The 11,047-nt window shown below is 39.8% G+C and overlaps 2 protein-coding genes across 2 annotated transcripts; both read right to left on the bottom strand.

Moving 5' to 3' along the window:
* Positions 1-56: 56 nt before the first annotated feature.
* Positions 57-2,962, bottom strand: LOC109525812 (zinc finger protein 33B-like). Its single transcript, XM_019886594.1, has 2 exons — positions 2,489-2,962; positions 57-841 (listed from the first exon to the last, which is right to left on the bottom strand). The coding sequence occupies exons 1-2, from the start codon at positions 2,682-2,684 to the stop codon at positions 105-107; spliced, it is 933 nt and encodes a 310-aa protein (XP_019742153.1). The 5' UTR covers positions 2,685-2,962; the 3' UTR covers positions 57-104.
* A 219-nt stretch (positions 2,963-3,181) lies between these two features.
* LOC109525811 (gastrula zinc finger protein XlCGF42.1-like) lies at positions 3,182-5,733 on the bottom strand. Its single transcript, XM_019886593.1, has 2 exons — positions 5,324-5,733; positions 3,182-4,511 (listed from the first exon to the last, which is right to left on the bottom strand). The coding sequence occupies exons 1-2, from the start codon at positions 5,448-5,450 to the stop codon at positions 3,640-3,642; spliced, it is 999 nt and encodes a 332-aa protein (XP_019742152.1). The 5' UTR covers positions 5,451-5,733; the 3' UTR covers positions 3,182-3,639.
* Between the last annotated feature and the right edge of the window lie 5,314 nt (positions 5,734-11,047).

Below are 11,047 nucleotides of genomic sequence, written 5' to 3'. Positions count from 1 at the left end.
ACACCCACACACACACACACACACACACACCACACACACACACACACACACACACACACACACACACACACACACACACACACACACGGAAAAGGTGAACAGCTTCATGGCCCTGCCTCTTTCATCATAGATGTTGAAGGTGGTGACGTTACAAAAGCTTTTCTGCGAGTGTGTCTTCTCATGTGTTGACCAAGTCCGGAATGACAACTAAAACTTGCATTGCATACTGAGCAGTGGTATGGTTTCTCCCCGGTGTGCGTTCGTGCATGTATATTCAAAGTTCCTTTAATTGAAAATCTTTTCCCGCACACTGAGCAGCTAAATGGTTTCTCTCCCGTGTGGATCCTTGTGTGTCGGACAAGAGAGTCCTTCAGGTTAAAACATTTGCCACAAATCATGCATGTGAAGGGTTTCTCTCCTGTGTGGACCCTCATGTGTCTGTTTAAATTTGACTTGTCATAAAATAGTTTGTCACACTGGGAACATTTCACATGTTTGTTGTCATTGTGACATACCAGATCACCTTTGGAATGTTCATCATCAGTGTAAGGAGAGTGTGACATCATGTCATCACAATCTGAAAGTGGCGCAAGGAGGCTTTCTACTTGTGATCCTTTGCCGTGGTCTCCATCACCTTTTGTAGACATGACTTGACTTGAACTGCTGCTCAGGTTCTCATCCTGTTTGTTCAGCTCACTTTGCCCTTTATCTTCATTATTTTCACTCTTCACAGTGATTTGAATCACTGCCGACTTAGTGATATCAGCCTCCTCCTCTTCTTCTTTAATGTGTAGGGGCTCTAGTTCCTTGATCACGTCAACGCCTTCTCCTGTTCCTGTATCTGCAAACGGCATCAAAGTGAATCAGAAAAAAAATGCATCACGAGTGACATATAAGAGATGATATTGAACAGAATTGTTTTTAGTTTGCTCTTTAAGGTTAGGTGGATGCTGATATACACTAATACGGACACAGCTCTGCCTTGACTCGAAAAAAAATGTGAGTACGTGATTTCTCCTTGAAAAATGTTTAGAAATGCCCATGTTAATAATTTAAACAGTAAATATACTGTCAACTATCATCCCCAAATTATACATTCAAATAATGAATTTGATGCCATTTATTCTCTTTGTTCTCATTCACATCCTCTTCCAACTGTAATTTTTTCAAATATTTCAGTCCAAGGTGGGTTTGAACTAATCGCCTGGCATGCGGCAGGCCTTGCGTTCTTGAAAAACAACAGCGCAAGGAACAAAGATAACACTAATACAATAATTTATCTTCATCCCTTGTATTACTGTTTAACTTCATTCCTTGTGTTGTTCATTGGACAGAACTTTGCATTTTATAATATTAATTAAATGTTTGGATGATTCATACTTTATTCATTGTAAAATATTGTAATTTTATTTTTACTCCACCCTCTGGCTCAATTGTTTTAAAATCATGACGTTTAGTTGTTAGTCAAATTTTGTACATGGAAAATAATTGTTAAATTGAATTGCTTTTTAAATTTTAAAATAAATTAACTTTTTTTGCCACAAGCCACAGAACAAAAATATAGAAATCTGGTACCATTGAGTACTGGTATCAATTCTCAGGCACCAAGAATTGGAACCGAACCAATTCAAATGTGAAAGGTACCCATCCCTAAAATCAGGTTGGCTTAAAGTGTTGTCAACTGTCGCCATGTTGTTCAAAGTATGTCCACTCGCTAACAGAATTTATTCAGAAGTTTCAACATACTCACACAGGAAAAAAAGCATGAAAATAACTTCCCTTGGGTCACCTATTTTTTAAATCCATCCATTCCAACACTTGTTGCCTAAATATAAGCCATACTAAACTATGATGATTTTACACCCAGGAATAGTGCCCAGCCACATATAGACAAACAAGCAGTCAAACATATATTCACATTTATGGCAATATTGATCTTCAATCAAGCTAATATCCATATTTTTGGAATGCGGCAGGAAGCCAGAGTACCCACAGAAAATCGTTGCAACTTTAAGGGAAAGAAAGGAGAACAACACAGGAAGGAAGAGATTTTAGCAAGGAACATTTCAACTGAAAGACCCACATGCCACTAGTACACCTGTTTTTGCTTTCAACCAGTGGCACCTTTAAATTTTATCAGCATCTACGAGTGGAACCACTTGGTGTTCCGGCCTTGTGTTTCCCAACTTTTAATGGGCCAAGGCGCATATTTCACATGAGAAAGATCTCAGTTCACCCCACCTGTCGTTTTTTTCTGTCGTATGGCTTCTCTGCGTCAATGAAAAAGTGCTTACCCTGATTTAGCTCTACGTTTTTAAATAAAGGTTGAGGAATTGAATTCTCACCATACATAAACATACCTTCCCGTTATGGCGAACAGTTTATTAGGCATGCGCAGTATCGCTTAGCTTCATTCTACCGAAGGCCCGAGGTGAGGCCTTCAGAGCATTAATATAAAGGTGGCTGTAATCAAAACAAAGGCACCGACCTTCTCTGTGCAATTCATCTTGAGTCTTCTTGAAAACGGTTTCCAGTAGTTGACGTTGTCGCTCGTTCTCCTCCTTTGTCCGAGAAAGTTCCTCCTCGTACTCTGCTATCGTTCTTTCAAACACTCCAAATATTTCTTCCACGGCCGCACTGAGTCGCTGACTCAGCAACGCTCTCAGCATTTCAACTTTACACATTTTCACAGAAACACACTTTATGTCTTCTGCGCAAAGTATGTCCCTTCCTTCCGCGTCTTCTTTGTTCGCAACTCGTTGCTAGCATGCTAAGCTAGCTCGAGATGCACGAATCCGACTCTAATTTTTAGGCACTAAGTATGAACGACGTTAACGTAGAAATGATATGGGAAGAGAATGATGCGAGAAAGAGAAGAATGTGCACATAAACTTGGGAATAGAGTCTCATTCGCTTCGCTTTCCTTTTTGCTCCGCCTATAGGCATAGTCATGACGTCATTGTTGCTTTCTCACAATACAAAGGTGGAGGGTTCGATTCCGGTCTCTGGCCTTCCTGTGTGGAGGTTTCATGTCCTCTCCTTGTCTGCATACTCCGGTTTCCTCCCACATTCCAAAATCATGCATGGCACGTTAATTGAAAACTCAGAATCGTCCCGAAGTGCGATGTGAGTGTGGATGGTAGTTTGTCTGTGTACCCTGCAATTAGCTGGCAACCAGTTGTTCAGGGTGGTCACAACTTTAATGATCATAGCAACAGGTACATGAATAGCAGAGCTCAATCAAGAATGTTCATGAACAAGAAATCAACATTTATTAAATACTTTGTCATGAATTCAACCGGGTCCCACATTTCAGACCTATGCCTTCAGTGGGGAATAAAGTAACCTCATCCCCTTCTTAACACCACCAGACTGTGGGCAGATCATAATGATTGCACACTACTGGAAGCTGGGCAGTCAAAGACACTCACTAGAGAATGGAGAAAATATACTGTTGTCAAGAAATGAACATATTTTCACCAAAGTTGTAAATGTAGGTCAGTGCCACTGATGGTATTGAGGCCATCAGAGAGAGCCTACCTGGTCCTGACTTCCCACCATTATAATTTATTCATGGTCACGTATCCGTTCGATCACACCCTCTCAAACTTCAACACAGTTTATCTAAGTTCTGCAGATTCATTTACTGCTGTATTTGTCAACAACACACTTGTGTTTCTTAACCTGATACTTTTGAGGGAATCTTTTATCACACACGCTGCAAGTGAATGGTTTCTCACCAGTGTGCATTCTTATGTGTCTTGTCAAAGCGCGTCTCTGAGAGAAACATTTACTACAAACCGAGCAGGAAAATGGTTTTTCTCCAGTGTGTTCTCTCATGTGTTTAGCCAAACTTGAACGTTCACTGAAACTTAAGGTGCAGACTGAGCAGCCAAAGGATTTCTCTCCCGTGTGTATTCTTGTGTGTCTGTTCAAATGTGCTTTGCGAGGAAACGCTTTCCCGCAAAAAGGGCAGGCAAAAGGTTTCTCCTCGGTGTGTGTTTTCATGTGATTTGTTAAATTAATCTTTTGACTTACTCGAAGACCACACACTGAGCAGGAAAAAGGTTTCTCTCCAGTGTGTGTTCTTGCATGTCTATTCAAGTGTGCCTTACTCGCAAATCTTTTACCACAATCCGAACAGCTGAAAGGTTTCTCGCCAGTGTGGAGCATCATGTGTCTTCTCAGATTTTTTTTCGCAGAGAAGGATTTGTCACACAGAGAGCATTCCCACTGTTTGTCATCAGTTTGACATGTCATATCAGCTTTTGAGTGTTCATCATCAGAGTCAGACATTTTGTTGTCACTGTCTGTTACAGGAGCTAAGAGGCTGTCTGCTTGTGATCCTGCACATTGGTCTCCATCACCTTCCTCTTCATCATCATCATCATCATCATCACCTTCAACCTTCACAATGACACAAGTGAATGGCAACTTGCTGACATCAGCCTCCTCCTCTTCCTCTTTAATGTGAGGGTGCTCTGGTTCAGGATGAAAATCTTCACTGACAACTGCAAGACACAAGAAGACAAACATGTGGTTTGGCAAAGTCACACACTGCTTAGGGAAGTCTAAATGTTGTGACTTTGATGTTGTGTCTTATTGTTTAGACAGACACCACCTAATTTATAGTACAATCATTCGGACATACGGACTGTCATCTTAGCTAAAATGTTTGTTTACAATACTTCAAGCCCTATTCTGTCAAATTCCTGCCGCGCCATCCCCACAACATCAGTTGGGGAACATACTGTAGATTAACTGCATATTTTTAAATTTTAGAGCTGCTAACAAAGGATTATTTTTTAAAAAGCAATTAATCTTTCAATTACTTATTTGATTAATTGATGCATCAGATGAAAAAAAACGTTATATTCAAATTTCCATCCATTTATTATAAAATAACAGGACATTATTTTGAATTCACACTGCAGAAAATGCACAAACATAACGTACATTATGATTCAGTTCATGGTTTGGTCTGTTGCATGTGCAGTGTTCAAGAAAGAGGAGAGGACGCTAGCTACACTGTACACAGGCTGGTCCTACAGTTGGCTGCAGGCTGCAAAGTACGATCTGCGGGTGATGTGTGATCGGCAATGATAGGCAGGCATTGATCGACATATGCCGATCATGTACTTTCCTACAGAAGTCGGCCAATCACGGTTGGTGGCCGACTGTAAATGTTTGTCAGTAATTATTATCAAAGACACAAAGTTAACAGTGGGGAATGGTTAATTTTGTCCTATACGTACGTCACTCTCGGGTGTCCTGTTGACTTAGTTCATAAATGTTGACTTTCGGTACAAGTGAACAAACCTACCTGCCCTGTGTGAGTCATCCTGAGGCTTGTTGAAACCAGCGTCAAGTAGTTGCCGTTGTGGCTTTTTCTCGTCTTTTGTTTCAGAAAGTTCCTTCCCGTATTCCTCTTTCACACTTTTTGCACACATTTTCAGACGACCATCACAATCAATTGATATTCACACTTGATTTCTGCATCTCAACGTGTCACGAACAAACGCGTCTTTTTGTGAGTGACTAGCAGGCTAAGCTAAGGTAACTGGAGAATTCGCTTTAACGTACACCAACGCGTGTTTATCCGGACACGAATATTTAATAAAGGCTGCAGTACTGATGGGACGTCATGTGTCGAGGCTTAAGTACGTTGAGTACAAATTCGGGAAAATTATTTCGTGAAGCGGATTTGGGTGATACACGGAAGTAAAACTGTAAAGGAAGTTATACGGCAACCCCACTTGGACAAATTAAACAGCAGCGTCCCATCAAATGAAGTCACTCTAAAAACAACAAACAAACAAAACAAAAAAAAAGACTCCGTTACCATCAGAGCGCTGATGGTCTATGCTATGAGGTCCTCTTGTGGCCGAAAAATCTTACCAAAATGACGGCTGCAGCAGAAATGCCTTGTGACGCGATGACCTAGTAAGGTCAATATAAGGATCGTAACAAAAATACTTTGCAATAAAGAATCAACTAAAACGGACTTTTTTTGTCAGGAACTCAGCCAAACGTAACAAAATGTGTCAACGTGGCGTGTTAAAAAATGAAAACTAACCACTCTGTTGAGCTTTTACAAAGTCCTTTATTATAATAGCATTTGTTCAATATGCCGGGTCCAAATTTTGGTATGGTTAATTATTATTTCTCAATTAATGTACTTTTCTTTGTACAAATAAACCAAGCATTCATTCAAACTCCTGCACATGGTGAGGATCATGTCATTTGCTGGTGTGGGTCGATTGACTGAACAAATCCACAGTCAACGCAGCTGTCTACCAAGAAATTTTAGAGCACTTAATGTTTACGTCTGCTGGCAAGCTTTTTGGAGACAGTTTTATTTTCCAGAAGGATTTGACACCTGCCCAAAGCCAACACTATCAATACATGTACCAATGGTCAAGAAATAACAGTACTTGATTGTCCAGCAAACTCTCCTGACTTGAAACCTGTTGAAAATGTTTGGGGTATTGTCAAGAGGAAGATGAAAGAACAGAAACCTTGATATGAAGACTATTCTGAATGCTAGTAAAGCAACTTGGATTCTGATAACACTGTCAAAGGCTGACCGCCTCCATGCCATGCCACCTCGATGCTGTCATTTATGCAAAAGGAGGACCAACAAAGTACTGACGGCATAGTACTTGAATATACTTGACAGAAGGCCAATATTTCTGTGTTTAAAATGCTTTCTTGTTTGTCACATGAAAAAAATTCTCATTGTGTCTTTCTGCCATAATCATCAAAATCGTAACAAATAAAGGCTTGAAATATTTCACTTTGTGTGTGGTGAACTAATACAACATACAAATTTCACTTTTTGAAATAAATTATTCAAACAAACTGACTTTCCTCGTGCTATTCAAAAATTTTTGGCACACCGAATTGGTGTAAAGTGGGCCTGACCAGTAAAGTTGGAACACAAAAAATATAACGAACAAAAAGGTGGTGTTTTCCTCCACTGTTATACTGCAAAGCAATCCTGAGCAAAATCGTTACATTTTGATCAACTATTCTTTCGCAAATAATAAAGAACAACATCAGACTTCTCCATTTTTTGATTGACTTGAATGAAGCAAACATGCATGTTTTGGGAATGTGGAAGGATTTCGGAAACAATACGGTCTCCAAACTGACAAATTCCGGACCAACTCTCATACTTATCTGCACACCGTTCACTTCCTGGTTCTCCACCAGTCATCTGCCTCTTGGGCATTTATTTCATAACATTTCTTAGTTATGAGTGGTGATGTTGTTCCAAAGTCTCTTCAAAGTCCCGCAACTTTATTTCCCTCCAGCACACCTGTGTTTTTTTAGCTTCTCCTTCTGAGAGAATAGCTTCTCACACAGGCTGCAACTGAACACTTTTTCCCCAGTGTGAGTTCTCATGTGCCTAACCAATGTTGAGCGGTCAGAAAAACTTTTGTTGCATACGGAGCAGGCAAAAGGTCTCTCTCCAGTGTGTGTTCTCATGTGATTTGTTAAACTACTCTTTTGAGTTACTCTCAAACCACACACTGAGCAGACAAAAGGTTTCTCTCCAGTGTGTGTTCTCATGTGTGTTCTCATATTTGACCTGAACGAGAAGCATTGGCCACACACAGAACATGTAAACGGTTTCTCACCCGTGTGTGTTCTCTTGTGTTGAACCAGTGCTGAATGATCACGAAAACTCTTGTTGCAGACTAAACACAAAATGGGGTTTTTCTCCACTGTGTGTCCATGTGTGTGTTACCAACTTTACCTTTTGAGAGAATGTTGTATTGCAAAACGAGCAAGAAAAATGTTTCTCTTCTCTGTGCTTTCTCATGTCCGCTCAAGTGTACTTGGTACAAAAAGTTTTGTCGCACTCAAGACATCTTAAGTGGATATTTTCCGTGGGACATGTTATATCACCTTTAAAGTGCCTATCAGCAGTGCCATACTATATGCCGGGTCCAAATTTTGGTATGGTTAATTATTATTTCTCAATTAATGTACTTTTCTTTGTACAAATAAACCAAGCATTCATTCAAACTCCTGCACATGGTGAGGATCATGTCATTTGCTGGTGTGGGTCGATTGACTGAACAAATCCACAGTCAACGCAGCTGTCTACCAAGAAATTTTAGAGCACTTAATGTTTACGTCTGCTGGCAAGCTTTTTGGAGACAGTTTTATTTTCCAGAAGGATTTGACACCTGCCCAAAGCCAACACTATCAATACATGTACCAATGGTCAAGAAATAACAGTACTTGATTGTCCAGCAAACTCTCCTGACTTGAAACCTGTTGAAAATGTTTGGGGTATTGTCAAGAGGAAGATGAAAGAACAGAAACCTTGATATGAAGACTATTCTGAATGCTAGTAAAGCAACTTGGATTCTGATAACACTGTCAAAGGCTGACCGCCTCCATGCCATGCCACCTCGATGCTGTCATTTATGCAAAAGGAGGACCAACAAAGTACTGACGGCATAGTACTTGAATATACTTGACAGAAGGCCAATATTTCTGTGTTTAAAATGCTTTCTTGTTTGTCACATGAAAAAAATTCTCATTGTGTCTTTCTGCCATAATCATCAAAATCGTAACAAATAAAGGCTTGAAATATTTCACTTTGTGTGTGGTGAACTAATACAACATACAAATTTCACTTTTTGAAATAAATTATTCAAACAAACTGACTTTCCTCGTGCTATTCAAAAATTTTTGGCACACCGAATTGGTGTAAAGTGGGCCTGACCAGTAAAGTTGGAACACAAAAAATATAACGAACAAAAAGGTGGTGTTTTCCTCCACTGTTATACTGCAAAGCAATCCTGAGCAAACTCGTTACATTTTGATCAACTATTCTTTCGCAAATAATAAAGAACAACATCAGACTTCTCCATTTTTTGATTGACTTGAATGAAGCAAACATGCATGTTTTGGGAATGTGGAAGGATTTCGGAAACAATACGGTCTCCAAACTGACAAATTCCGGACCAACTCTCATACTTATCTGCACACCGTTCACTTCCTGGTTCTCCACCAGTCATCTGCCTCTTGGGCATTTATTTCATAACATTTCTTAGTTATGAGTGGTGATGTTGTTCCAAAGTCTCTTCAAAGTCCCGCAACTTTATTTCCCTCCAGCACACCTGTGTTTTTTTAGCTTCTCCTTCTGAGAGAATAGCTTCTCACACACGCTGCAACTGAACACTTTTTCCCCAGTGTGAGTTCTCATGTGCCTAACCAATGTTGAGCGGTCAGAAAAACTTTTGTTGCATACGGAGCAGGCAAAAGGTCTCTCTCCAGTGTGTGTTCTCATGTGATTTGTTAAACTACTCTTTTGAGTTACTCTCAAACCACACACTGAGCAGACAAAAGGTTTCTCTCCAGTGTGTGTTCTCATGTGTGTTCTCATATTTGACCTGAACGAGAAGCATTGGCCACACACAGAACATGTAAACGGTTTCTCACCCGTGTGTGTTCTCTTGTGTTGAACCAGTGCTGAATGATCACGAAAACTCTTGTTGCAGACTAAACACAAAATGGGGTTTTTCTCCACTGTGTGTCCATGTGTGTGTTACCAACTTTACCTTTTGAGAGAATGTTGTATTGCAAAACGAGCAAGAAAAATGTTTCTCTTCTCTGTGCTTTCTCATGTCCGCTCAAGTGTACTTGGTACAAAAAGTTTTGTCGCACTCAAGACATCTTAAGTGGATATTTTCCGTGGGACATGTTATATCACCTTTAAAGTGCCTATCAGCAGTGCCATACTTTGTGTGACCACTATCGGATAATGAAGTTAAGCATCTGTTTGCTGTTAATGCTCCACAGTGGTTTCCATCACCTTCTGTTGTCATGCGTTGCCTTGAGCTGCTAATTGCTGTGATCTCTTCATTTTGACTGGAATGTAGCTGTGACTTCAAACCTTTGTCATCATCCCCCTCGGTCTTCAAAATGACACTTATCACAGGGAAGCCCTGAAGGTGATCTTCCTCCTGCCATCCCCGCCCATCCTCCTAGTTATCTTTCACCCGGGAGCTCTGCTCCGACTGCTCAGGATGAAAATCTTCTTTGCTAACATCTGGAGGACACAAGATGACAACCACACGTTTTGCCATTTTTTTTTGTCATATAAAAAAAAATGAGACCAAGATAAATAAGTTAAAACTTTTCACACTATTAATACAACTATAACATGTAAAAATAAATTTGTAAAACATGTAAAAATCAATCAGTGTGGCAGATCTTGATGTGGCCAACTCCTCTTTGAAAATATGGTCCAAATCTACTAAATTACAAGGGCACCTTCTGCGCAGCCATCTTCACACACACACACAACACCTGAGCAAGATTGTATATTCAGACTTGTGACTTGCTTAATCCATTGACTTGACTCGCTTAACGTCCTTGACTTTTTTATACAGAACTTCGGACTTGACCGATAAAGTTTAAAGTTTGAGGTCTATTTATCGAATTGGATGCACTTATTGAATAAAACGTAATCCCATTTTTGCTTGTAAAACATATTTGTAAAACTGAAAGAAACATATTAGATTGAAAGTGCACAAATTTGGTATGTGTAACTCATTTTGAGACTCGAAAAAAGCGTCCAACAGTTGAGGTTGTCTTTTGTTTTCCTCTTTTGTTTGACAAAGTTCCATCTCATAATCTGCCATTGTTCTTGTGTTGTCGCATTACTGGTTTAAAAAAAATATTTAATCCAGTTTCCGTGTTAGAATGTTCTCATTTTTCATCTAATCTTGTTTTTTAAATATAATTTCTTTGACTTGGTAAAGCACTCCTTTTATATGTATGGGGGAATACACATAAATTTGCCTTGCCTTTCAGTTGCTCTCCCACCAGGCCACAATTAACCGGAATAATACAAAACACTGATGATACAGACAAGGAAATAACCTTTATTGTATAACACTGTTTGAAGCATATCCACGGGTAACAGCTGCAGTATCTCACACACACACACACACACACACACACACACACACACACACACACACACACACACACACACACACACACACACACACACACCGAA

This window comes from Hippocampus comes, unplaced genomic scaffold (genome assembly GCF_001891065.2).
Source record: "Hippocampus comes isolate QL1 unplaced genomic scaffold, H_comes_QL1_v1.1 scaffold261, whole genome shotgun sequence".
NCBI classification, from domain to species: domain Eukaryota; kingdom Metazoa; phylum Chordata; class Actinopteri; order Syngnathiformes; family Syngnathidae; genus Hippocampus; species Hippocampus comes.
The sequence above is the reverse complement of the archived record's forward strand: the minus strand, read 5'-3'. Positions and strand labels throughout refer to the sequence as shown.

Bases quoted from the DNA above. Each gene is read 5' to 3' on its own strand.
- LOC109525811 (XM_019886593.1), bottom strand. From the start codon at position 5,450: ATGTGTGCAAAAAGTGTGAAAGAGGAATACGGGAAGGAACTTTCTGAA. The intron at 4,512-5,323 runs GTAGGTTTGTTC...TGTGTCTTGCAG, and splicing joins GGATGACTCACACAGGGCAG to TTGTCAGTGAAGATTTTCAT.
- LOC109525812 (XM_019886594.1), bottom strand. From the start codon at position 2,684: ATGTGTAAAGTTGAAATGCTGAGAGCGTTGCTGAGTCAGCGACTCAGT. The intron at 842-2,488 runs GTCGGTGCCTTT...TGCCGTTTGCAG, and splicing joins AGATGAATTGCACAGAGAAG to ATACAGGAACAGGAGAAGGC.